This window comes from Onychomys torridus, chromosome 1 (assembly GCF_903995425.1).
Source record: "Onychomys torridus chromosome 1, mOncTor1.1, whole genome shotgun sequence".
Taxonomy (NCBI): Eukaryota; Metazoa; Chordata; class Mammalia; order Rodentia; family Cricetidae; genus Onychomys; species Onychomys torridus.
In genome coordinates, this window is record NC_050443.1 from 110,770,418 (window position 1) to 110,795,564 (window position 25,147).

The window sequence follows — 25,147 nt, forward strand, 5'->3', positions numbered from 1 at the left end:
ATCTTTTGATGGGGAGTGAAGTGAGAGGAGGACACTGTAAGGGCCGTGATTTTCAGCAAAATGTTTTAGATATTTGGTGATACATATGTAACTTGTGTGGTAAGATGGGGGGGGGAATGGGTATAGCTAGCTTTTGCCAGTTTGTAATCTGGCTAGCTAGATAGGAATATATCTCAGATGTATCAAATGTGAACCCCAGCCTTAAACCTCAGTCAGGCTAGGTGGTGGCGGCGGCGCATGCCTTTAATCCCAGCACTTGGGAAGCAGAGGTAGGCGGATCTCTATGAGTTCCAGGCCAGCCTGGACTCCAAAGCGAGTTCCAGGAAAAGTGCAAAGCTACATAGAGAAACCCTGTCTCAAAAAACAACAACAACAACAAAAAACCCCCAAAAAACAAAACCAAAAACGAACTTTGGCATTATGCATTTTACTTTCTCTAGGTAAAGTGTTATCTTTCTTTGTATTCCATAAGGCTCCTTCTAGTTTTTCTGGTTCTGCTGCCAGTTGTGGGCTCCCAGTGCCTGTGTGGCTTGGGTGGAAACAAATAACTGATCAGATGGAAACTACTGGGAAAAAATTGTGTAGAAGGCAGGATTCACGTGATTCTGAGATTCTCAGCTGAGGTTCAGGGATATGAATGGTATCATTTGTGGAAACTGGAGAAATCAGGATAGGAGCGCCGTATGAAGAAAGGATAAGAGGTTTAATGGGGATTTGATAAGTTATCTGAGCTCTGGAATGGGATTAAATTTGTAGTTAGTGGGTTCTCCGTGTCGTCAGGATCCTGCTGTAGCACCACTGTTTTTCCTGATGTTGTGAGGAAGATAGTGATGCAGGAAGATGAGAGAAGAGAAATTGGGAATTTTGACTTAAGAGTCAAGCAGTGTCCCCCCCCCCCCTTCTTTCTTTTTATTTGGTTTTTCTTTTTTTTTTTTTCTTTCTTTTTTTTTTTTTGAGCTGAGGATCGAACCCAGGGCCTTGCTCTTGCTAGGCAAGCGCTCTACCACTGAGCTAAATCCCCAACCCTTTTTTGGTTTTTCAAGACAGGGTTTCTCTGTGTAGCCCTGACTGTCCTGGAACTCACTCTGTAGACCAGGCTACCCTCGAACTCAAGAGATCCACCTGCCTTGCCTTTCAAGTGCTGAGATTAAAGGCATGTGACACCACCACCAATGTTTTTGATTTTTTTTTTATTTATATAAATTTTATAATTCAGAATTACTTTAATATTTTAAGAGAATTTGAAAATTGTGTGTTTACCCTCTTTCATTTTCTATAGTCTTTTAAGATACCCTACAAACATTTATAAATCTCCACAGCTTCATATTAGTAACTACATATTATGTATAATTTATCTTAAGAAAGTTAAAAAAACACTAAGACTGCTGTCATTAATCCTTTTGAAAAATTTCTCATTTGAAACTATTGACAACTGAACTTAACCACAGTTTATTCATATGTGTTTCATATGTGTTTTTTGCTTTCTTTTTTTTTTTTTTTTTTTTAAACAGCAGGGTGCAAATGTTTTTGGGCAGGCCAGGCCAGCACTTCACTACTTTAATAGAGGGTTGAGATTTATAGTATAGTACCTAGTTCATGAGGCATAAGTTAAATGTGGCTTTGTTTCTTGAGTGTTTAGTAATAATTCATAAATAAGACTTAACTAAGCAGAATAATATAATTTCAAATTATTTTAGGTTTTTTTTTGCCTGTACGTGTGTGTGTGTGTGTGTGTGTGTGTGTGTGTGTGTGTGTGTACACACACCACATGTTTGCCTGGTACCTGTGAAGGTCAGAAGGCATTGGCTCCTCTGGAACTTGGGTTACGATGGTTGTGAGATGCCATGTAAGTGCTGGGAACTGAACCTGAGTCTTCTGCAAAAGCACCAACTGCTCTTAGCCAGTGAACTCTCTCTCCAGCCCTGATAAAGACTTCTTTTTTTTTTTGTTTTTTTGTTTTTTTGTTTTTCGAGACACAGTTTCTCTGTCCTGGATCTTGCTTGGTAGACCAGGCTGGCCTTGAACTCACAGAGATCCACCTGGCTCTGCCTCCCGAGTGCTGGGATTACAGGCGTGAGCCACCACCGCCCAGCATGATAAAGACTTCTTAAGAAATGGACATAATTGTGACTCTTAAGACAAATGTTACTTGGTTCAGGTGTAACACATATAATTCTGTGGAGAAATGAATCCAGAAGCTTAAAAAAATCCTTTAAGGGGGCTGAAGAGATGGCTCAATGGTTGCAAGCACTGGCTGCTCTTCCTGAGGACCCTGGTTCAATTTCTAGCACCCACATGGCAGCTCACAGCTGTCTCTAACTCCAGTTTTAGGGGACCTGACACCCTCACATAGACATTCATGCAGGCAAAACACTAATGCATGTAAAATAAAAATAAACTGTTAAAAAATCTTTTAAAAGCCTTTGTTATGCAGATTTTATTGTACCAATTTATTGAAATATGAGTCCTTGAATAGAATTTGGAAACCTAGATTGTATGCAGAATTGGACTTACTAAGTTAAATGACTTGGCTATAGTATGGTAACATGATATTTAGTCACAGTTCTTTTTCAAGCAAGGGGGCTGGATAGCTCAGTGGTTTAGAGCAAATACTGTTTTATAGAGCACTTGCATTTAGTTTCCAGCTTTCAACCACCTGTAATTCCTCTTTTTGGCCTCTGCAGGACCTGCACACACACCTACATGGACATACAGATATACACAATTAAAAAGAAAACTGTTAAAAGAAAAAACCCTCTTAGAACTATTTTCCTTGAAAATAATTTTATATACCTCATGAGGTGTGAAGAAAAAGGATACTTTCTGTTAATTTTTAGGAATGTAAAATCACACATTGTCCTCACTCTTTGATTTACTGATTGCCACAGATAAAAATGGCTCTCTCAGATGATCTCTAATGAATTGTGGCTTTCATTTACTAAAACACAGTATCTTGTTGAGTTTCAACTTCCCAGAGTATGTATCTCTATAGAAAACAGTCTAGTGTGCTTCTCTTGTCTTTCTCGAATTCAATTTGGAATTGCAGTTACCTGTATTTTCAGAATAGTCAGGGAAATTAGGCTGCTGTTTGTTCTTAATTTATGATAGCATTTATGATGAATAGTCATGATGATAATTATGTAGTGCTGAAATTTAACTCAGGGCTTTGCATATGGGTGACATGCTCTCCATTGAACTCTGCCTCCAAGCTAGTCTTGATATGATTATTACTATTTTGAGTTTCATCTTGTGTACCTGTGTGAGTCGTGTACCTTGGCAAGCATGGGAAGGCCAGAGGACAGCTTGCAGGAGTTCTCTGCACCTACCACGTGTATCTCAAGAATAAACTCAGGTAGTCAGGATTGGCAGCAGGCACCTTTACCGGCTGAGCCATCTTAGAGCTCCAATATGATTGTATCAGTGGCAGTTCTTTGTTTTTGTCAGCCTTGAAAATTTAAGTATGTTATGACAGAGCACTGATTCCATGGAGATTAGCTAAAGTAAGATAACTGGCTGTTAGTTGAGCATGCAGTACAAGCACATATAAAATGCATCAAAGCAAGCATGGATTTTGAATGTAAATATTTTAAATGAAATACTGTAATTGCTTTAGTGTATGTTTATTAATGACGTTCTTTTTATGGTAACTTTCTGCATGTTTGCTATAATTTCCAATAGCATGAATAAGTAACTTACATTTCATTTCTGAAAAAAACTAAAGGAAAGAAATGCCTAATGAATATGAATATTGCCACTAAATTTCTGTTGTCCACTTATTTATTTTTCTTATTTATTAAAATTTTTTTCATTTTACATACCAACCCCAGTTCCCCCTCCCTCCCCTTCTCCCGCCTGTTGTCCACTTTATGTATGCTTGTATGATGACAGTTCCCTGCTATTGAACACACTTTCAGTGCTGTTAGATTGGGTATAGTCAGTGTGTATAAAGTAAATTTAAAAATCTAAGCAAGAGGCTGGGAGGATGCCTCAGTTGGTAAAGCATTTGTTTTACAAACACAAGGACCTGAATTTGATCCCTTCACCCAGGTAAAAAGGCAGTAAAAAAGTGTGCTCTTGGAATCCCAGTGCTGGGGAGGCTGAGACAGGAGGATCCCTGGGGCTCACTGACGAGTCAGTTTAGCCTAATTGGGGAGCTCCAGGCCAGTAAGAGCCTGTCTCAAAGGAGATGGATGATATTCCTGAGGTTGTTGTCTGGATGTCAATGTACATTTGCGCGCGTGTGCGCACACACACACACACACACACACACACACACACACACAGAGTTTAAAAATGTCCAAGCAAGATGATTCAAATTACCTGGTTATTAAGTAAGGGGGGAAAACCCCAAACAAATTCAATTACAAGAGAAAAAGATTTCAAGCTAAATTATAAGTAGGTTTTTTTTTTTTTTTTTTTTTAACTTATTTGGATCATCTCACCTTTTCCTTTACAGTAATACAGATTGGAATTGACTTAGCACTCATACTCATGATACAAATTATTGTTGGTCATATTGGTACACGCCTACAACCACAGGTGTTTGGGAAGCTGAGGCAAAAGAACTGCAAGTTTGAGGCTAATCTGGGCTACATGTGGAGACCCTGGCTCCAAAATATAAGGAGATATGCATACACACGTGTGTGCATGCGCCTGTGCACATATACAGTACTATGCAGGAAATTCTTATGTTTAATTTGGCTGACCAGCCCAATAAATTAGCTGTTTTTTTTTTTTTTTTTTTTGCTGTGTTAAAGTAAAAATTCTAAATATAATAGTCCGTTATTAAAATAAGTAAGTATAATTAAAATGGAATTGATTAAAATTTAGGCTTTCTAAAAATACTTTTGAATATAGAAGGCTGTAAGTGAAATTCAGTTTTGGTCTCCTTTACAGGAATAGCTATTCACAGTCAGACAGAACCACTTACACGTTTTGCAGTATCTCCTGAGGAAGTCAGAGTCTGAGCCAGCATGAAGATTGAATCTTGTCTTTGGTCTGATTTACCTTTATTGTAACCATGTGCAAGGTGGAGGTTATAGCATGGAAACTAAAATCTTAGTAAGTGTGCTTTTTATTTTAGCTACTAAATAGCATCCTTTCTATGAAGTTGTCCTCTTAGCAAAGGTCACTCTGTATGTAGGGTGTAGATTTGATAGGCAGGAACAGAATATACTTATAAAGTGATTTGGCTTTCCAAAGTTCAGAAAGAAGAAAAAATACCCATCATTCTGCCTAGGAAACTTTTTCTCTTTCCTGGTTAAAATAGATCATGGGGGAGGTACTAAATTTAGAACAGATTGAAAAATTGAGAGGTTGTTTCCTGTTCTAATTTAAGTCATTAAAATATCTTTAAATTTGCCATGTAAACTGCTTCACTTATGAATTAGTTGTCATTAAACAATAAAGTCTTCATTATAGTGTAGTATTAGTAAGCCCACTGTAGAGCCCTAGGAATATTTATTGACTGACTTGTCTCTCACTGTGTAGCCCAAGCTATCTTCAGTCTCAAGATCCTCCTGCTTCAGCCTTCTAGGTGCTAGGATTACAGGCATGTGCCAGTACTCCCACCTTCTAGGACCTTTTAGATAGCTAATATGTTTTTAATATTAATTAAACTTTAGTTTATTAATTTTTAAAATATCAAATATGAACAATCAAAAATAGATTGACATGAGTGCTAATAGTTTTCATAGAGATATTTTTGTCCATTTGACTTTCCTGAGAGTATAGGTGATAAGGAGTAACTTTTTGCTTCAAATTTAATTAGATTTTGAGGATACAGAATATCAGAACTATTTCTAGTTTATTATGTTATTTTGTTAATTGTGGTCAGTGCTCTTCAGCATCTTTCTTTTATATCTGTGCCAATTAAAAGCAGTGAATAATTAGCACTTTCAAGCTATTTTTCTCCCTTAGCAAAGATAATTAGGTAGGACTTTGATCTTCTGAATTCATGGATCAGACATACTATAAATAGCATGATCCACATTGTTTGTAACTTGAGAGTGGTTATATGTTTAAGGTACTATTTGGTCTGTGTTCTTTCCCTTGCCTACAGGTCTTTTTAACTTCTAAATTAGTGGTGACAGCTGAGCTGAAATTGAGTAATTTCTATTAGTGACTTACTATTTTTATCTTCCCTTGTAGAACAAGTCTGTATTCATTTCTTCTTATCACTTTCAGCAGTCCAAAGTAAATTTTCATTAAATTCTAAAGTCTAAGAGCTTTGGGAATTTATCTCCAGTATCTCTCTGAAAGTCCCCAAACAAAAGTAGAATAATCCAATAAGAAATTTTACATGTGTCTTTTAAGAATAGATATTTTCTAAGTTGAAGTGTATTTTTATTTTGGGGGACATATTTTCAGAGGTGGAATTATGTAGATATTACTTTAATAACAGTGTCCTAATTATTTATAGCTTCCTGCCTGACATAACTCACTTCAAGAAGTACACAATGTCAGAACATGGGATTAAGTGGGCCTGTGAATATTGTACGTATGAAAATTGGCCGTCTGCAATCAAGTGTACTATGTGTCGTGCCCAGAGACCCAGTGGAACAATTATTACAGAAGATCCATTTAAAAGTGGTTCAAGTGATGTTGGTAGAGATTGGGATCCTTCCAGTACTGAAGGTGGAAGTAGTCCTTTGATATGTCCAGACTCTAGTGCAAGACCAAGGGTTAAGTCTTCATACAGCATGGAAAATGCAAATAAATGGTCATGCCACATGTGCACATATTTGAACTGGCCAAGAGCAATCAGATGTACCCAGTGCTTATCCCAACGTAGGACCAGGAGTCCCACAGAATCTCCTCAATCCTCAGGATCTGGTTCAAGACCAGTTGCTTTTTCTGTTGATCCCTGTGAAGAATACAATGATAGAAATAAACTGAATACAAGGACCCAGCATTGGACTTGTTCTGTTTGCACATATGAAAACTGGGCTAAGGCTAAAAAATGTGTTGTTTGTGATCATCCCAGACCTAATAACATTGAAGCCATAGAGTTGGCAGAGACTGAAGAGGCTTCTTCCATAATAAATGAACAAGACAGAGCTCGATGGAGGGGAAGCTGCAGTAGTGGTAATAGCCAACGAAGATCGCCTCCGACTACGAAACGGGACTCGGAAGTGAAAATGGACTTTCAGAGAATCGAATTGGCTGGTGCTGTTGGTAGCAAGGAGGAACTTGAAGTGGACTTTAAAAAACTAAAGCAGATTAAAAATAGGATGAAAAAGACTGATTGGCTATTCCTCAATGCCTGTGTGGGTAAGTGTCTGTTTTTTGCATTATTTTGAATGAGATGGGAAAAGGCATTGAAAATGGCTTGAAAACATTACTTAGCATTTGACTCATTTGGTGTGATAGCTCAAGTATACTTATATAAAGGTCTGTATTTTTTACCTTGTTTGCCTTGTACCAAAGTGCCTACTTGTGTACATGCCTCTTTATCAGCTTGAGAGAAAGCTTTTAAGTAAAAGAGACTGTGAACACATCTATACCTGAAGTTTAAAATTGTTTCTCTTATTTATTGTAACAAGATGTGACAGAGGAACACCAGCTGCTCTTTCTGGGTGTTTGTAAACAGTGTGAGCATCTTGTGATGATAAAGGCTTTAGTCAGAAGTTAAAAATACCATAGAAATGTGTGATCCAAGAAGTTGAACAAACATAACATTGACCTTGAAAATGCTGATGTTAACTTAACATGAATGTCATGTAGTAAATATTTACACACTTGGTGGAACTGATTTCACATAGCTAGCTGATTCCATAGTTTTCATTATGATTTATGTGTATTGTGTTTTCAATGCTTTTGTAAAAAACACATAATATTAGGCACGATTGTTTGTTCAGAGATGTTAAAGGACAGAGACAGGTGGAAGGAAGATTTTTTTTTTCCTCCAGCTACTAACTTGATGAATTAATAATTTGTGGTATAAAGGTGTTACTTAATTCTGTTTTGTTCTGAGACAGGGTCTCTCTACAAGACAGAGTCTCTCTACACAGCCCTGGCTGTCCTGGAACTCACTATGTAGACCAGGCTGGCCTCAAATTCACAGAGATCTATCTACTGTCAGAAAGTATTAGCTGATTCTTAAAAGTTTTTTTTTTCCCCCACACCCTCTGCTCCCAGTAAATTAGGTGTTTGGATTTTATTTAAATTATTTCTGTGGGTTGCTTATTTTGACATTCACTTTTGTTTAGAAATATTTAAGTGATTTTTAAGGTTAACTTGGTGTAGAATAATACTAACCCTCTCCCCTATGTGATTTAACCTTCTGGAATAGTCCCATGAGTATGGAAGATGTAGATGTAGTCCTCAAGAAATCTGAGGTTTCTCAGGGCTGGAGACATGGCTCAGTATCAGAGCACTTGTTTTCTTCCAGAGGACCTGAGTTTGGTTCCTAGGACACATATCAGATGGCTCACAACCATCCGTAATTCCAGCTCCAGAGGATGCCTCTGACTTTCATGGGCACCTGCACCCAGTTGTATATAACCACATGAACAAACACACACACACACACACACACACACACACACACACACACACCTACATATAATTAAAAATAAGAAAAATAAATCTTAAAAACAGAAGAAATGTGAAGTTTTTAAAAAAATTTTCTTTAACTTTCATGCTTGTTTTGCACGCATTTATGTCTGTACACCACATGTGTATAGTCCCTTGTGCAGGCCAAAAGGGCAATGAATACCCTGGGACTGCATTACAGAGGATTGTGAGCTGGGAATTGAACCTGGGTCCCCTGGAAGAGTAGTTTTGTTTTTTTTTTTTTTTTTAATTTATAATGTCAAAATGTATGTCCTAGCAGTTGAGCCGCTGAAGTTTAGTCATAGTAACACTTAGCAACTGTTCTGATTTTCCTTCCATTGAGCCATGAACCATATTCTGTTGACTTTGTTGTCTTATTTCATCATTTATTTATTTATTTATTTATTTATTTATTTATTACTTTTTTCCCATTAGGGTCAAATTTATATATTTAGTACCACTTAATGTGTTCATAATGTTATACAGTTATCTTTGCTTTGCCCTAAAAGATTTTTTTTAAAGATTTATTTATTTATTTATTATGTATACAATGTTCTGTCTGCATGTATGACTGCAGGCCAGAAGAGGGCACCAGATCTCATTACAGTGCTGGGAATTCAACTCAGGACCTCTGGAAGAACAGCCAGTGCTCTTAACCTCTGAGCCATCTCTCCAGCCCCGCCCTAAAAGATTTTTGTTACCTAAAGGGAACCTTTTACCCATAAGGAAGTTAACACCTTCCCTCCACTCCCATCCCACCAATGTGCTTTCTGTTAAAAATATCATAAAAATGTGACTTCAAGAAGTTGGATTAGAATTATATTGACCTCCAGAATATCTCATTCAAATTAATGAATTATATGACCTTTTGTGTTGTGATTGTCTTAATTACTTGTATGCCTTTGTAATACTTAAAATCACATTTGCAGTGGTAGTATGCCATCTGTATTTTAATTAGATGGTTAAAATACAAATAGTGTATATAAATTTACAGATGGAAATGAACTAACTTCTTTACCCTTTTGGAGGGTTATAGAATTTTTTTAGGAATCAAGAGTTTATAATGTCTTAAGTCAGAGGATACCAGGGGAAAAATATTTTTAAATTTTTTTTCCTCTCTGTAAGTACAAGGTAGACCAATCAGCATATTTGTCTTTATGACTGCTAGTATTTCATGTCTTTATGCCTTCTTGGTACTACCATTTATTTTATTTCACATATTATTATTATTATTTTTTGGAGGTGAGGATCGAACCCTGGGCCTTGCACTTGCTAGGCAAGCGCTCTATTACTGAGCTAAATCCCCAACCCCTTATTTTACATATTCTTAATTCTTTTGAATTACCATCCCGATTTCTGCATTTTAACAGCAATGAGTTCATTTAAATGACAGAGCAAAAATGTATGGCCAGTGTGATCTGATCCTAATTCATTTACAGATTTCTTTGTTGTTTTGGTCCTTGTGTATGGCTCTTGGTAAGGTAGATTTCTGCCTTTGCTGAATTAGCTGAGTAATGTTAACAATAAGGTCAAAAGTTAAGGACCTGTGTCTATTGGGTAGTTAGTCATATCCTGATATGTAAGTATCATTCAACTATGTTAACTTTAAAAAGAGAAAAGAGTTTGTTTACATTATGTTAGATTAATTAAAAAGACAAAACCACCTAAGGAGTAAGCCTAATAGAAAGGTAGCATGTGCTGAAAAGGATTTTTTTTTTTTTTTGAGACAGAGTTTCTCTGTGTAACAGCACTGGCTGTCCAGGAACTCACTCTGAAGACCAGATTGGCCTTGAACTCACTGAGATCTTCCTTCTTCTGCTTTCCAAGTGCTAGGATTAAACTCATAAGCCATCAAGGTCCTGCATGTTCTCCAGGTTTTATTAGATGTGGGTACATTGTGAGTTTTCGATACTTTGTATCAAAAATCACCTCTAGGCCAGGCATGGTGACACAGCCCAGCACTCAGGCCAGAGGCAGGTGGGTTTCTGTGAGCTCCAGGCCATCTCAGACTACACAATGAGACCCTAACTCCAAAAATTGTGTGTGTGTGTGTGTGTGTGTGTGTGTGTGTGTGTGTGTGTGTAAAGCAGATATTGAGCATAAAATTGTATCCTGAGTGTAAATTGAGATGTTCTCACTTAAAATTGAAAAAGATTCTCATAGTCAGTTCCCTGGTGAAACTGTGCTCCAATTTGTGGCTCATGTCCAAAGACACAAGCTTCATACAATTCCTAAGTTAAATCTGTGTTTATAGCACATGTACTTGAACCCTAGATTTACATTATCTACTAAAATCTTATCTCCCCTAGAGTGTCTTAATATTTTATCTTATTTTTATCATTTATCTATTTATTCATTCATTTATTTTACATATATGAGTGTTCTACTTGCATGTATTTCTGCATCACAGAAGAGGGTATCTGATCCTATTATAGATGGTTGTGAGCCACCATATGGGTGCTGGGAATTGAACTCAGGATCTCTAGTAGAGCAACCAGTGCTCTTAACCACTGAGCCATCTCTCCAGCCCCCATGTCTTTTTTTGTTTGTTTGTTTGTTTTTTTCGAGACAGGATTTATCTGTGTAACTTTGCACCTTTCCTGGATCTCCCTCTGTAGACCAAGCTGGCCTTGAACTCACAAAGACCTACCTGCCTCTGCCTCCCGAGTGCTATGATTAAAGGCATGCGCCACAACCGCCGGGCCTCTCCCATGTCTTAATATTTTAAACTCACTGTAGAGCCAGTGAGGGATTGGGATCTTCCTCAGTTTATGACCTTACTCTTTTTTTTTTTTTTTGAGATAGGGTCTGACTGAAATTCTGATCCTTTTGCCTCTCCCTCATGGATTTGAGATCAGAAGTGTTCACCATATCTAGTTTATGTGGAGTTTTGTTCATGCTAGAAAAGCACTCTTTCAACTGAGCTACATTCCCAGCCCCCAGTCTACCATCTTGATCAATGACAATCCATGTTCCAGAAGCTTTTGTTAACCTTTTATTTTCCTATACCATATTTTCTCTATCCTATTTCTTCATTTCTTTAAGTCAAGATTTATTTATTTATTCAATTATTGTTATTATTATTATTATTAGCTTTTTCGAGACAGAGTTTCTCTGTGTAGTTTTGGTGCCTGTCCTGGATCTCGCTCTGCAGACCAGACTGGCCTTGAACTCACAGAGATCCGCCTGGCTCTGCCTCCCAAGTGCTGAGATTAAAGGCGTGTGCCACCACCGCCTGGCCTTGCATCTTATTTTTTGAGATGAGTCTCTTCAGCAGCTGGCTAGACTGACTAGCTATTGCTTGCTCTAGGGATTCTCTTGTCTACTTCACTAGTTCTTGGATTATGGGACTTTTTCCTGTGTTGGGCATCTTAACTCAGGCCTTATGCTTGAGTGGCCAGTGCGACTCAGCCATCTCTCAGTTGTCTTTTTAATTTTCTTTTTCTTTTTTTGTTTCTGTTTTTGAGATAGGGTCTTTCTATGTAGTCTTGGCTATCCTGGATCTCACTATTTAGGCATGGCTAGCTTCCAACTCACAGAGATCTGCCTGCCTCTTGTCTCCCAGTGTTGGAATTAAAGATGTGTGCCACCGTGCCAGGTTTTTTGTTTCTTTTTTCTGTTTTCTTTTTTTTTTTTTTTTTTGAGACTAGGTCTGGCTTTGAACTGACCATGTACTGTACTGCAATTCCTAATCTTCCTGCTTCTACTTCTGAATGGTGGGAGTGTTGGAAGACATCATGCAGACCATTCCTAGGCTGATTATAATGTACTCATGTGCTCCAGAGTAAGAGCTAAACTTTTTCAAAGTCCTACAAGGTCATCTATAAACTGTGAACCCCCTCCACCACTTCCCACCCTCCACCCCCCAGGCAGTAGCACATTATTTAACCTGGGATTGATCTACTGTTGTACTTGGCTCATAGCATTCTGACAACCATTTCTTTCTTTCATTCCCTCCATTTTCTCCCTTTCGTCCTTTTTTCTTTAGTATTGAGGAATTGAACCCAGGGCTTTGTGTATGCTGAGCAGGTGCTTGTCTGTTGAGCTTTATCCCCAATCCTCTTTTACTTTTGCTTTTGAGATAGGGCCTTAAAAAGTTGCCCAGGATGTCCTTGAACTCACTATGTAGCCCAAAGAGAACTTCACTTGTGATATTCCTGTCTTCAGAATGTCTATACCACCATACCTTTATTCTGTTTTTTTTTTTTCCTTTTTACTCTCCCCGCCCCCCCCCCCAAGCTGAGGATCGAACCCAGGGCCTTGTGCTTGCTAGGCAAGCGTTCCACCACTGAGCTAAATCCCAAACCCATTTTATTCTGTTTTTTATAGACCAACCTCAGACCTTTCCTCTGTCTGGGTTGCAGAATTTGCTAAATTGCCTTTTTCAGGTCTTTTCTCTATTAATTTATTGGTGCTGGGACTGAAACCCAGGGTTTTGGACCTGCTAGGTAAGTCCTTTACCACTGAGCTAATAATAGGCCACTCTCAAGTCTTTCTCAGATGATTCCCTCTAAGGGAGGCCCTCCTGATTGATACATTTAAAATTTCATCCTTGCCCTGTCCCTGCTGCTACCATTTTTTTAAAACCATGCTTGTCACTTTTTGATGCGTTTATTCATCTTGTTTGTTATTTGTATGTGCTTTGAAATTTGAGCTTCTTGGGTGTCAGGAGTTTTGTTCATAGTGGTATCCTAGTGCCTAGAAGGGTTCATCTTCAGTATTCAATATTGTGTGCTTGTTTAGTTTTTTTTAATATAGAAAGCTATTAAACTATGCTTTTTCTGTCATCTGCAAATATATTGTTATATTTTATCTAGTATCACTGCAGTTTTTATAACTTTATTCTGTGAAAAATCAATATTTGAAGTATTTTCCATCTTGATGCCAATTGGATTTTTGCCCCCTTGCTAAAACCCTGTGTACTGAGCCCAAACTAGCTTGCCAGATTGTGATTGTAGAACTATAGCTTGATAATAGATTTGTCAGAATGTATTTGTCCGTTTGGTTTCACAAACACCCTGTCCATTAAAAAAAAAAAAAAAAAAATGTATATGTTTACAGGGCCAAGGAAATGGCTCAGTAAGTAAAGTACTTGCTGCCTAAGCATGAGACCTGAGTTCAGATTCCAAGTACCCATTGAAAAAAAACAAAAATCCAGGTGCTGTAGTGCCTTCCTGTAATCTCAGCTGGGAAGTAGAGAAGAGAATTCGAGGTGCTTTCCTAGCCAGTGTAACAGAATATGTCTCAGAAAATAAAATAGGGTTAGAGGATTGACCTGGTGTCAATCTCTGGCCTTTTCACATGTACACAAATGCAAGCCCATCTTTACATACATGTCCATACAACACACATAAATAAAACTCAACTTGCTTTGGTATTAAGTGTAGAGGAATGGATGTTTCCAACTTGTCTATTGAAAAAAAATTTTTTTTCCAAAGGAAGTAAGCTGGTAAAAAAATGTTTGTATTAATGGTATTTTTCTTTTTCTGTGGAAAACAAAACTTACACAATCTCATGTTATTAAAAAATCTTAGTTTTGAAATCCATATCTAGTTAAATGAAAAGGATATTATAATAATGAAAATAAAATTAGGTTCAATTACATTGAAGAAAGTCAGGCTAGTTTTAGATAGATTGTAGAATTGTCAGTTAGAATGGCATAAGGTTTTTAATTATAGCAAGAAAACTAACCATAATAAAACCATTGAAGATACTTCAGTTTCATTGGTTCTTTAGAGTCAAGACTGGCTATTTAGCCTATTGGCCTTAAATACTGGCTCCTCCCACCTCTAACTGTTGAGTACTGGGATTAAAGGAGTATATCACCATCCTGGGCTTCTCAATTTTAAGATAAGCTTTATTGTTATAAGTCAAGAAATGTGTGGTAATTTGTTAGAACAACAATGAGACATAAGAAAACCATTTATAAGTATTTCTCGTGTGTGTGTGTGTGTGTGTGTGTGTGTGTGTGTGTGTGTGTATGTATGTACCTAGTGCTCACAGAGTCCAGAGGATAGGGGTTACAGATGGATGACTGTGTGCTATTGTGTGGGTGCTGGGAACTGATCTTGGGTCTTGAAAGAGCAACAAGTGCCTTTAACTACTGAGCTATCTCTCCAGCCCTCAACTAATTGGAAAACACCCAAACCAGAAAATGTATCTTTAGTTTGCACCAGTTCTTAGGCGGCTTAGAGTTCTTTTGTTGTCTGGTGGAAGACATTATACAGAAACTAACTTGAGGAGACATGCTGCTGCTAGTCTTTTGTAGATGTAACCGTCTTGTTAAATAAGAAACACAGAACCAATTGCAGAGTTAAAAACCACAAGGTCAGAGCAAGAGTGGAAAACCTTACCCTTCATTGCTTTTGTTGTCCTTCCTTTCTGCAAGAGACCTACTTCTGTGTGTCCTGTCTATTTGTAGATTTTCTGTTCTGTTTTTTCATTGGTTATAAACCCAGCCACATGATCTCCTCGTCACTGCCTGTACAGACCTCCAGGTCTACTATGGTTGGTATTGAGATTAAAGACATGTGTCTGCCATGCTGGCTGTGTCCTTGAACACACAGAGATCTACCTAGCTCTGCCTCCCAAGTGCTGGGATTAAAGGCGTGTACCGCTACCGCCCAGCTTCTTCTCTGGCTTGCTCTGACCTCAAGGCAACTTTATTAACATACAAATAAAATCACATTTCAATACAAATAAAATATCACTATAGTCTTTTCTGTACAGAGATGTGTAGCTGCAAGTTTTCCTGTGGGCCTGCTGGCCTATGGTTGGGACAAATCTCTCCCACTCACGTCCCCCAAGTAAACACATAGAGGCTTGTATTAATTATAACTGCTCGACCATTAGCTTAGGCTTATTACTGACTAGCTCTTACACTTAAATTAACCCATAATTTAGATGTTTAGCCACATTCTGCCTTCTCATCTTGCTTCCTTTGTGTCTGGCTGGCGACTCCTGACTCAGCCTTCCTCTTACCAGAATTCTTCTCATCTGCTTATCCTGCCTATACTTCCAGTATTTTATTTATCAACCAATCAGAGCAATACATATTCATAGCATACAGAACAACATCCCACAGCAGAGGTAGGAAAGACTTCTGTTTGCTAGAGCACTAGATCAGAAGGATCTGCCCTGGCCAGCGGGGGTTTCAGCGGGGGCGACCCACCTGTGGGAGTGAATGACAGGACAGGGGACACAAGAGACAGCAGCAAGACAGTATTCTGATCAAGTCGCCAAACTTTATTTTCCTCCACATGGCTTATATAGCATAAGAGGGGAAGGGGCAGGAAGGAGGGAAGGAGAAGGGACGTGGAAGGTGTGCAGAGTGTGGGAGATGTGCAGGTCGTGCATCTGCGAGAAGTCTGCTAAGGTGACTGGTCAGGGGCCATTTGTTCTGTTGCTAGGCTACCTGACCATGGAATGCTCTTTACATTCGGTTGCCATGGCACCTGACTGTGGAATGTTCTTATCTTTGGGAGCCACCGGTTAGCAAACAGGTGTTACTGCTCTAAGGGAGGACAGTGGGTTTATGACTTATTCTCTGGCTTAGCTAGTACTTTCCATGGTTCATGTTTGGTTCCTGAAATCTTAGTCCCTAACAAGGATCAGTTTCTAGAGCTTTTGAATAATGGTTGATACTTTCTTGCCCTTTTTTGTGAAGGCAGTAAAATAAACATGCCTATATGAAGCTTCTTGTATCCTAGGGTAGTCTGTCTCTTGCTGATAGTTAACAGCATCCAGGGGTCAGTCAGATTATTTGCACTTAATGTTTTGTGTGGGGTTTTGTGTCTTGTTTGTTCTGTTTGATTTGCTTGTGTTGGTTTTATTCCAGCCAATATACCTCATACACCGTTTGGACAATTTATTTTCCATCTTTAGAAATCTTCCTCACGGTTGCAAACAGCATCCTCTTTGGTAGTGTATGCAGCCTGTTGAATGTGCAGGTTGCCCAAAGGGACCTTGGAGACTGTTTTCAGGTAAAAAAAAAAAAAAAAGAAAGAAATCTTCCTTCCTTAAGGAATTGCTTTGCAATCATTACTTCCATGTTTTGGGCTCAGTAGCAGACATTTGTTCTAATATGTCAGCTATAGAAATCATCTCTTGGGAATTTAGAGAGGAATAGAATAATAAACCATTCACTACTTTGTTAGGTTTCAGTTGTGGTTATTTGAGTGCTAAACTGTAAATTTTAATTTAATTATTTTATTTTATTCCTTCTTTTAGGACAGACTCTCATGTACATGCCCAGATCTGCCGCCATCTGTCTGTGTAGTGGAGGGTGACTTTGAATTCCTGATCCTCATGCTTCCACTTTCCTTAAGGTTACAGGCAATGTGTCACTCTGCCTGATGAACTTTGATTTTATATTCTTGCCAAACTGAATATTCTACTGAAAGATTTTCTCTGCTTTAGTGTCCTGTTTCTTAATATGTTACTTTACATATGGATGAAGGCAGAACCAGACAAAAATATCTGGTATCTTATTAATTAATAGTCTTTGACATTTAAAACTGGACAACCCTGCCTTTTGAACAAAAATATTAAAGACTTTTAATGGAATAAAAAATATATTCAGACTCCTGTAGCAAATCTTTGGTGCTATATCCTTAAAAGGAAAATGAGCCTCTAGGATGCTGGCGGTGCATCCTTTGCATGCCGTTGCTTAACTTTGTGTTGTGCTCTTAATGTGGGGTGTGGTTGTAGCTATTGCAGCTCAGCATCTAGCTGGGGCAGTGCTGCACACCTTTCATCCCAGCACTGGGGAGGCGGAGGCAGGTGGATCTCTGTGAGTTCAAAGTCTCTACATAGTCTGTATAGTTCCAGTCCAGCTAGGGCTACATACTAAGATCCTGTCTCAAAAACAAAAAGCAAAAACAACCTAGTATCTTTTGCTCTATTCACATTCTTGCTCATGGGTTTACTTATCTCAGAGAGTTTATATTTAGCACTATGAAAAAAGTACTTGTTTTCAGGTAGTTTTTTGGGAGTGTAAGGATTTTCTTCTATGATTTTGGAACTTTGAATATAAAATAGCATTTTAAATCATGTTTTTTTTTTTTTTTTAATTTTATTATGTATACAGTGCTCTGTCTGCATGTACACCTGCAGGCCAGAGGAGGGCGACAGATCTCATTACAGATCGTTGTGAGCCACCATGTGGGTGCTGGGACTTGAACTCATGACTTCTGTAAGAACAGCCAATGCTCTTAACTGCTGAGCCATTTCTCCAGCCCTAAATCATGATCTTTTTGAACTGAGTTCTCAGCAATATAAAAGATCCTAATTAAAAACATAGGGAACACATACATGTATGGGTACGCACAACACCCCCTTCCTTTTCACTGTTAATTGATGGTGGGCAGTTTATTTTGATATTTGACTACTTCTTGACACTGAGGGTTTAAAAAAAAAAGCAAAAACTTCTAGGAATGGAGTATATAAGGCAAATTGATGATTGATGCTGGCAGATAAAGAGCCCTAACAGTTTTCTCCTGTTTGCTTTTGGTATGTTTCAGTCATGTTTTCTGGCTTTCAGAAATGATTGATCACATAGGCTTGCCAACTAGCACTAGTACTTCCTATGCTGAGAAAAGAACTGTGGCCAGCCAGCCAGCTGGATATAGTACCTTCTTTCTGCTGTTTCTCAAAGCAGGGCCTTGTGCTGGTGATTCTTGATTTACATATGATTATATGATACAATATATGGGTCATCAAATTAGTAAGGACCTCTAGTTAAAAATGGACAGTGACTGGATGTAGTGGTATATGCTTGTAGCCCCAGCACTGAGAAATCTGAGGCAGGAAGATTGCTACAAGTTGGAGGATAGCCTGAGCTACATAATGGACTATGAAAAGATGTGCTTAGAGTTAGTGTTAGTCTAAGACAAACAAAATTAAAAGCCTTATTAAAATAAGTTGTGTATATTGGGAGCAAAACCCAAGCATTGATAGTTGGGCTTCTTTTAAAAAAAAGATAAAAATCATTTTTCTTATTTTCTCTCCTCATTCCCAGTCTTACTTTGAAGACAACTACCTTTTATCATCAGCTTATTCTGAAAAACTTCACAGTCTGTGTGGAAGTTACAAGCAGAGCACACGGTTACATAGCCTTGCCATGGCTTTTCATTGTCTACTTTGTTAACATTTATGCCTGTCCTTGCTCTCACTTGCTTGTTTCTCCTGAAACACTTTAGCCAAAGACATATGACACTTTGCTCCTCAATCTTCTAGCATATATTTTCCAGTAACAAGGATGTTTTCCCTACATAATCACAGGATATAATTACACAGGAAATGGAGTACTGAAGTCCACATTTCACCAGTTCCTCTGAATGCTTTGCCCCACCCTGTTGAATCAAGGCAGATGACATTGTGTTCAGTTGTTTTGTCTGTTCAGTGTTTTAGTCTAGAGCAGTGCCAGTTTTTTAAATTACTTTTTCATGACATTAACATTTTTGAAAATTCCAGTTTTGTAGAATGTGTCTCAATTTGGAATTTTAAGTTTTTCTGTGATATTTAGTTAGGTATTGCTTTTAGGAGAGGGAGGAATCCTGCAGAGGTGAAGTTATTTTAGCAGTGCTTCTAATATCTCTGAATAATGCCTGTGTATCATTGTCTTTATATTTTGAGATTTATTTATTTTATGTATATGGATGTTTTGCCTGCTTATAGGTTTATACCACATATGTGCAGTGTACAAGGAGGCCAGAAGGGGACACTAGATCCCCTGTAACTGGAGTTATAAGTGGTTGTTAGCTGCCACGTGGATGCTGGGACTGAACCCAGTGCTCTTAACCTCTGAGCCATCTCCAGCCCCCTCATTGTCTTAAAAACAAAACAAAACACAAAATCAGAATTTAATTGTGGTAAAATACATATACATTTTACCATTTTAATCCAATTTAATTTTTGGTGCTGGAAATTGAGTCCTGGAATATGCTGGACATGCAGTCTACTGAGCCACCCCTTGCCTCACTCTTAGTGGTGTTAGTTTTACATTGCTGTGTAGCCACCCACCCCTTTCCGCCTTCAGCACTGCTTTCATCTCATTACATTAAACTATGAATCTATTTTTCCCACTCCAGCAACTGTATTTTACAGACTGTGAATTTAACTACTCTAAGAACTGCACGTGAACGGGATTGTATGGTGTTTTCGTCTTTTTTTTTTTTTTTTCCTTTTCTTTTCTTTTTTTTTTGGGGGGGTGGGGGAAGCTGAGGATCGAATCCAGGGCCTTGGGCTTGCTAGGCAAGCGCTCTGCCACTGAGCTAAATTCCCAACCCCTGTTTTGGTCTTTTGTAACTGGCTTATTCTAGTTAGCACAGTGTCTTTTAAGGGTCATATGTTGTGGCATGAGTCAGTTTCCTTCCTTAATTTTTTAATGACTTTATTTTTGTGTATATGTGTGTGCATGTGCCCATGGGCCATACAACATGAGGGTAGAGGACAGAGAGCAAGTTTCAGGAGTCACTTTTCTCCCAATATGTGGGTCCCCAGGTTGTCAGGCTTGGTTGCAAATACCCTTAACTTGCTGAGCTGTCTCGCCAGCCTCAGAATTTTCTTCTTTTTAATATTCTGAATATTAATGAATATATAAAAACTGATAATATTCTATTGTATACATATATCATGTTTTATTTATTTGTTCATTATTTACTGGCATATTTGTTATTTCATCAAATTTAGATGTTTGGCCTGGCATTGTTGTCCATGCTTGTATTCCTAGCATTTGGAAGGCTAGGCTGAGGCAAATGGATTGCTGTGAGTTAGAGGCCAGCATATTCTATGTAGTAAGTTCTGAGCCAGCCTGCTCTGTGTATGTATATACATGTGTATACACACACACACACACACACACACACACACACACACACAGAGTTGGGGGGATAGTGGTGGGGAGAGAGATTAAAATGTTTTCATCTTTTGGACTTGGGGTTATGGCCCAGTTAGAAGAATGCCTGCCTAGCATCCCTGTAGTAGGATATCACACAAACCAGGCATAGTGGCTCATGCTTGTAATTTCAAGTCTTGGGAAGTAGAGGTAGGAAGATCAAAAGTTCAAGGTTTCCAGATGTGTAGTGTGTTAGGATGCATGACACCCTGTCTCCAAAAAAAAAAAAAAAAAAAAAAAAAAAAAAAAAAAAAGAAAGCTTTCTTCTTTTAAGAACTAAGTATAACTGGATTGAAGAAATTATTTTCAGAGCTGGAGAAATGACTTAGTGCTTAAGAGCACTTACTGCATTTGCAGACGACCTAGGTTTAGTTCCTAACACTCACATTACAGCTCACTACCATCTGTAACCCCAGTTCCAGGGGATTCAACACCTTCTTCTGGCCTCCTCTGGCACCAGACATGTACATAGAATACAAGCATTTAGGCATGTAGGCAAACACTCATACACATAAAATACAAATGAATAATTAAAAACAGTTTATTTTCAATTTCTGATTTCTTGTTTTTTGAAAGGTCACTGTTCTGAGACACTTCTAGAATAAAAATGGCTGGGCTGAGCTTGTTACCTTTGGTTATAGTATGAAAAATGAAACTAGGAGACAGTTTGGTCTGCTCAAATAATTTCTGTAGTTGTCTGTGCTTGTGCCTGTGTGAAGGCATGGTTAAAAATATTAAGGGCTTAAAAGTGTAATTCAGCTTTTAATCTTGGAGAGATGGCTCAGAGGGCTAAAGTGCTTCCTGTATGAGTGAGAATCCCAGCACTCATGTAAAAAGCTAGGAGTGACTACAAACATGTCAGCCATATTCTGTACAGCAGGATTGTGGGCTTGCTGGCTTATCAGCCTATCTTCAGGGCCAGTGAAGGACCTTATCTCAAAGCAGTAAGGTGGAGAGTGATTGAGAGGGCACTCACTGACCTTTTCTTCTGGTTTCTTTAGGCATATGTACGTACACACATGCATACTCACAAAAATTGCGACTCTTATTTGAGTATTAAAAATTCCTTGCAAATATTTGAGCCCAGGTTTATGATTATAAATTATACAAGGATGTTTTTTTTTTTTAAATTGGTTGTTGAGTGGGATAGTTGTCTTGTTAATACCCAAAATCAATTAAATAGTTTAAGCCTTAGGTAGAGGAAACTGCCTAGACAATACAGCCAGCCACGTGTACATCTTTCTACTGACCATCCTTCAGGACATTCTGAACACTACCATTTAAAACTAACTTTTCTCTTTAAGGGTTCCTGAAATTGTGCCTGCTGTCTCCAGGTCCACCCTGACCCCACAGCATAAACCATGCTGTGATGTTACACAGCTACCATAGAACTCCAGGGTAGTGTTGAGCTGGCCCATGTGGGTTCAGGTAAGTCCTGGCTTTTTTTTTTACCATTTGGCATCTTTTTCAAAGTTAGTTACCCTTATGATTTTATATCATAAAGGAAAATAAGGCAAAACTTTGAAAACTGTGCCATATATGGGGGAAAAATAAGTCTATTATCTAAACATCTAATGAGCCAGCTCCAGATGCTAACCAATGGAGTTCCATAGTAGCTGTGAAGTCCCCAGTGAGTTTTTGACCTGTGGCTTCAAAATCTGTTAAGCTCCACTCTGGCCCAGTATATAAGGACAACATGATATGAACTTTCCTGCTGCAGCTGCCTCCTAAAGATTTTATTGGGTAGCTAGTAATATGCTAATGCTTTCATTTACTTAAAGACTACACAATTTAAGAAGTACATTAACATTTTTTTTTTTTAACCTCTAATTGCTGATAGTTAGCTGATTTTGAATGTATAATAATACTGTGGGTCAGTTTTGTGGTCAGGTTGCTGGTTGGTTTGGAGTTAGTCTCAGAGTGCTTCCAGTTGTCTTTATTTACCTTTATAATAATACAGAGGAGGAGGGGCAAGATAGAACACACAGTGTAAGTTTGTTAAAGAATATTAAGGCGCTTCACTTACTTTTGGAGACAATGTGAGTGATCGATCATAGATCCTACCTACCTCTTCTCTTAGAATGGATCAACTCCCCCACCCCCAGCCTTTGTTCTATAAAGTAAGGTTTTAACATTTATGTGCTGCCCTTTCCTGCTTTCCTGTGCTTTTGGTTTTTCTTTCTTTTATTCTTGATGTTAGAAGTTACTAAGCATGTAAAGAGCTAGGGGGACATCTTTGTGATTGTGATACTTTCCTCCTCCCTAAGCAAAAAAATGTGGTGGCTAAAGTTTAATTATATGACACAAACCAGGTCCTTTTAAATATCAAACCTACAATGAAAATTCATGTGAAGAAACTCTAAGCTTGATCAGTAGCTTTTTTTGAGCACTATGTAGTAAAATTTATCAAAACTTGGACAGTTTCATGATGCTCTCATGAACTTTGATCTGTAGTAAACCTAACAGTTATTAAAGCTGTGAGCTCTTATGGCTAGTGAGCACAATATCCATATTCCCAAAGCATTAGACACTAGGTGTTATTAAAAGAAGTGTTTTGTTCCTTTTTGTGTCAGTTGTGTGCTGGGAAGGTTGGAGTCTTATTCTTCTGCCTCCTCCATCTGTCTCCAGTCTTTGTTTTGGGAAACAGCATTGTTCCTACTTGAGCTTAAGAAAGACTGGGAGGGGAGAATTCAGTATTTTTGATGTTCAAATCAAATGAAAATTCTGACTGGCTCTGTTTATGTGGTTCAGCTTTCTGAGGTGTGATACATACAACATGGAGGTCAGCATTTGAAGTTCTGGATACTTTCAAGACAGGCAGGCGGTAATGTCAGTTGTAGTCCCAGGTGTGATTAGCTCAGTTCAGTGTGCTAGCTGGTCTGATCTCCCCACCCCGTGTGCCAGCGCTAATTTCAGACATTCTTCAGAAACATTAGTGAGGAAATGAATTCTTAAGGGCTTCTAAGACATCAGCTGTACAGAGATTTAGCTAAAGGGTGAAGGCAGTGATTTAGAGCATCTTCCCATCTTCCAAACCAAAGAAAAGAGTCACTTGATATTTACCTTTAGATTGCCTCATATTTGTGCTTTGGGGAAAAAAAGTATTTGAACACACAGAAATTTCCTGCATGCCTATACATCTGTATATATATGCACAGATCTTCCTCTTTGTCTATTCAGGTCAATTGATCAAGCTCCTGGGCTACTTTTAGAACTTTGAGCATTTTATGTATAATATGTATTTATAAATAGATAATATTTTTAGGTTTTTTAAGCCAAAAATCTGTAAAAGGTGCAGAGATGCATTGTTTTTCTTCCCATGTTGGGGATAAAACCCCAATGCCTTTCAATTGCTGGATATGTGCTCTATCACTAAATTAACTCCAGCCCTAGTTCTGGCTCTGATAGGCCTGAAGGGAAAACAGTTGTCTTTGTAAAGAAACACTGTAGCATGGGATGTGGTGGCACATGCCTGTAGTCCCATCACTTGGGAGACTGTGGTAGGGGAATAGTCTCAAGTTTGAGGTCATTCTTTGGTACATAGTGAGTTCTAGACTTGGGCAGCATTGTGAGGCCCCAGCAAACATAATAAAATAACACCTACAGAAACAAAAGGAGATGGCAGTGTATACCCAGTTCTAAATAATATAAATTACGTTAAATTATTTCTAGACTTTTGTATACTTGAACATAATCAAAAATAGAAAACTCTGTAATGATAGATGATTTTAATAAGTAGCATTACTTATGTCTGTTCTTGAACTTTGTGTGTCAGGAAGATGTTATGTTGTCTTATGCTAACTCTACTACAATTTGGTCCTGGTGACTTCTAGGGTACTTTTCTTCACAAGGATGTTTTGAAACTTTTATATTTAAATTGGATTAGGGCTGATTCATAGTTGGACTGTGTGGCAAGCAATGTATTGACCCAAAATACAAACTAAATTTCTGTAAGAAGCATTCTTAGTTAATAACATGAGGGTGGTTACAGTTGGTTTTATTTTTATGGTGTTGGGATTGAACCTAGGTCTTCAATATTTGCTAGGCAAAAAAGGTCTACCATGGAGCAAGCTTTACTTCCAGCCCTAATATAGTATGTTTTTATTTAATTTTTTGAGTTAGAAAATTGCTCTGTTGTTAGAAAATTGCACTTGGGCTCTTGGGCTCACAGGATCCTCCTGCCGGAGATACCTAAGAACTGAGACTATGCAGTCCACAGCATCATGTCTACTTTCTTGTGAGCTCTCAACCTGAAAAATATGTATTTAAATGTTGCGGGGTGGGTGGAGATTTAGATTTGCAGAAAAGATCCACGACTCTTAGAGTTTGAAAACTTTTAAAGCTGACCTTCATGCCTCACAGACATGATTTAAAAGGATTTGGGGGAAGATAGGCATCCTGTACTTACTTTCTTTTGTGCTTATATTGCTTTAGCAGAGTACTCAGGATGCAACAGACATCCAGTGAGTGTGGGAATTAAATGGACAATTTTAAGATTGGTTGTCTTTATTAAAGAGAGGACTGTTTTGTTATACCAGGTATAAGGAGTTTTATATATATATATATAGCTTTATCTCAATTCCCAATTCAAAATGGCAATTACAATGCTTTTTAAAAAGTACACTAAGAATATTTTTAGTTCATCTTAGCATTTTACGCAGAAGATATATATGTATTTTTCTGGTATAACGTAGG

General features: G+C 38.1%; 1 protein-coding gene and 1 pseudogene across 2 annotated transcripts in view; both read left to right on the forward strand.

Annotated features, from left to right (window-relative positions):
- Positions 1-25,147, forward strand: part of Zranb1 (zinc finger RANBP2-type containing 1) — a 56,935-nt gene that overhangs the window by 12,198 nt on the left and 19,590 nt on the right. The window contains exons 2-3 of one of the 2 annotated variants that reach the window (XM_036196271.1): positions 4,897-5,061; positions 6,422-7,272. In XM_036196271.1, the coding sequence (XP_036052164.1) occupies positions 5,021-5,061; positions 6,422-7,272 (892 nt within the window). In that variant the 5' untranslated portion in view covers positions 4,897-5,020. The remainder of the gene's footprint in view (positions 1-4,896; positions 5,062-6,421; positions 7,273-25,147) is intronic. The other variant, XM_036196279.1, reaches the window with a different exon arrangement.
- On the forward strand, positions 16,439-16,533 carry LOC118576914 (annotated as a pseudogene).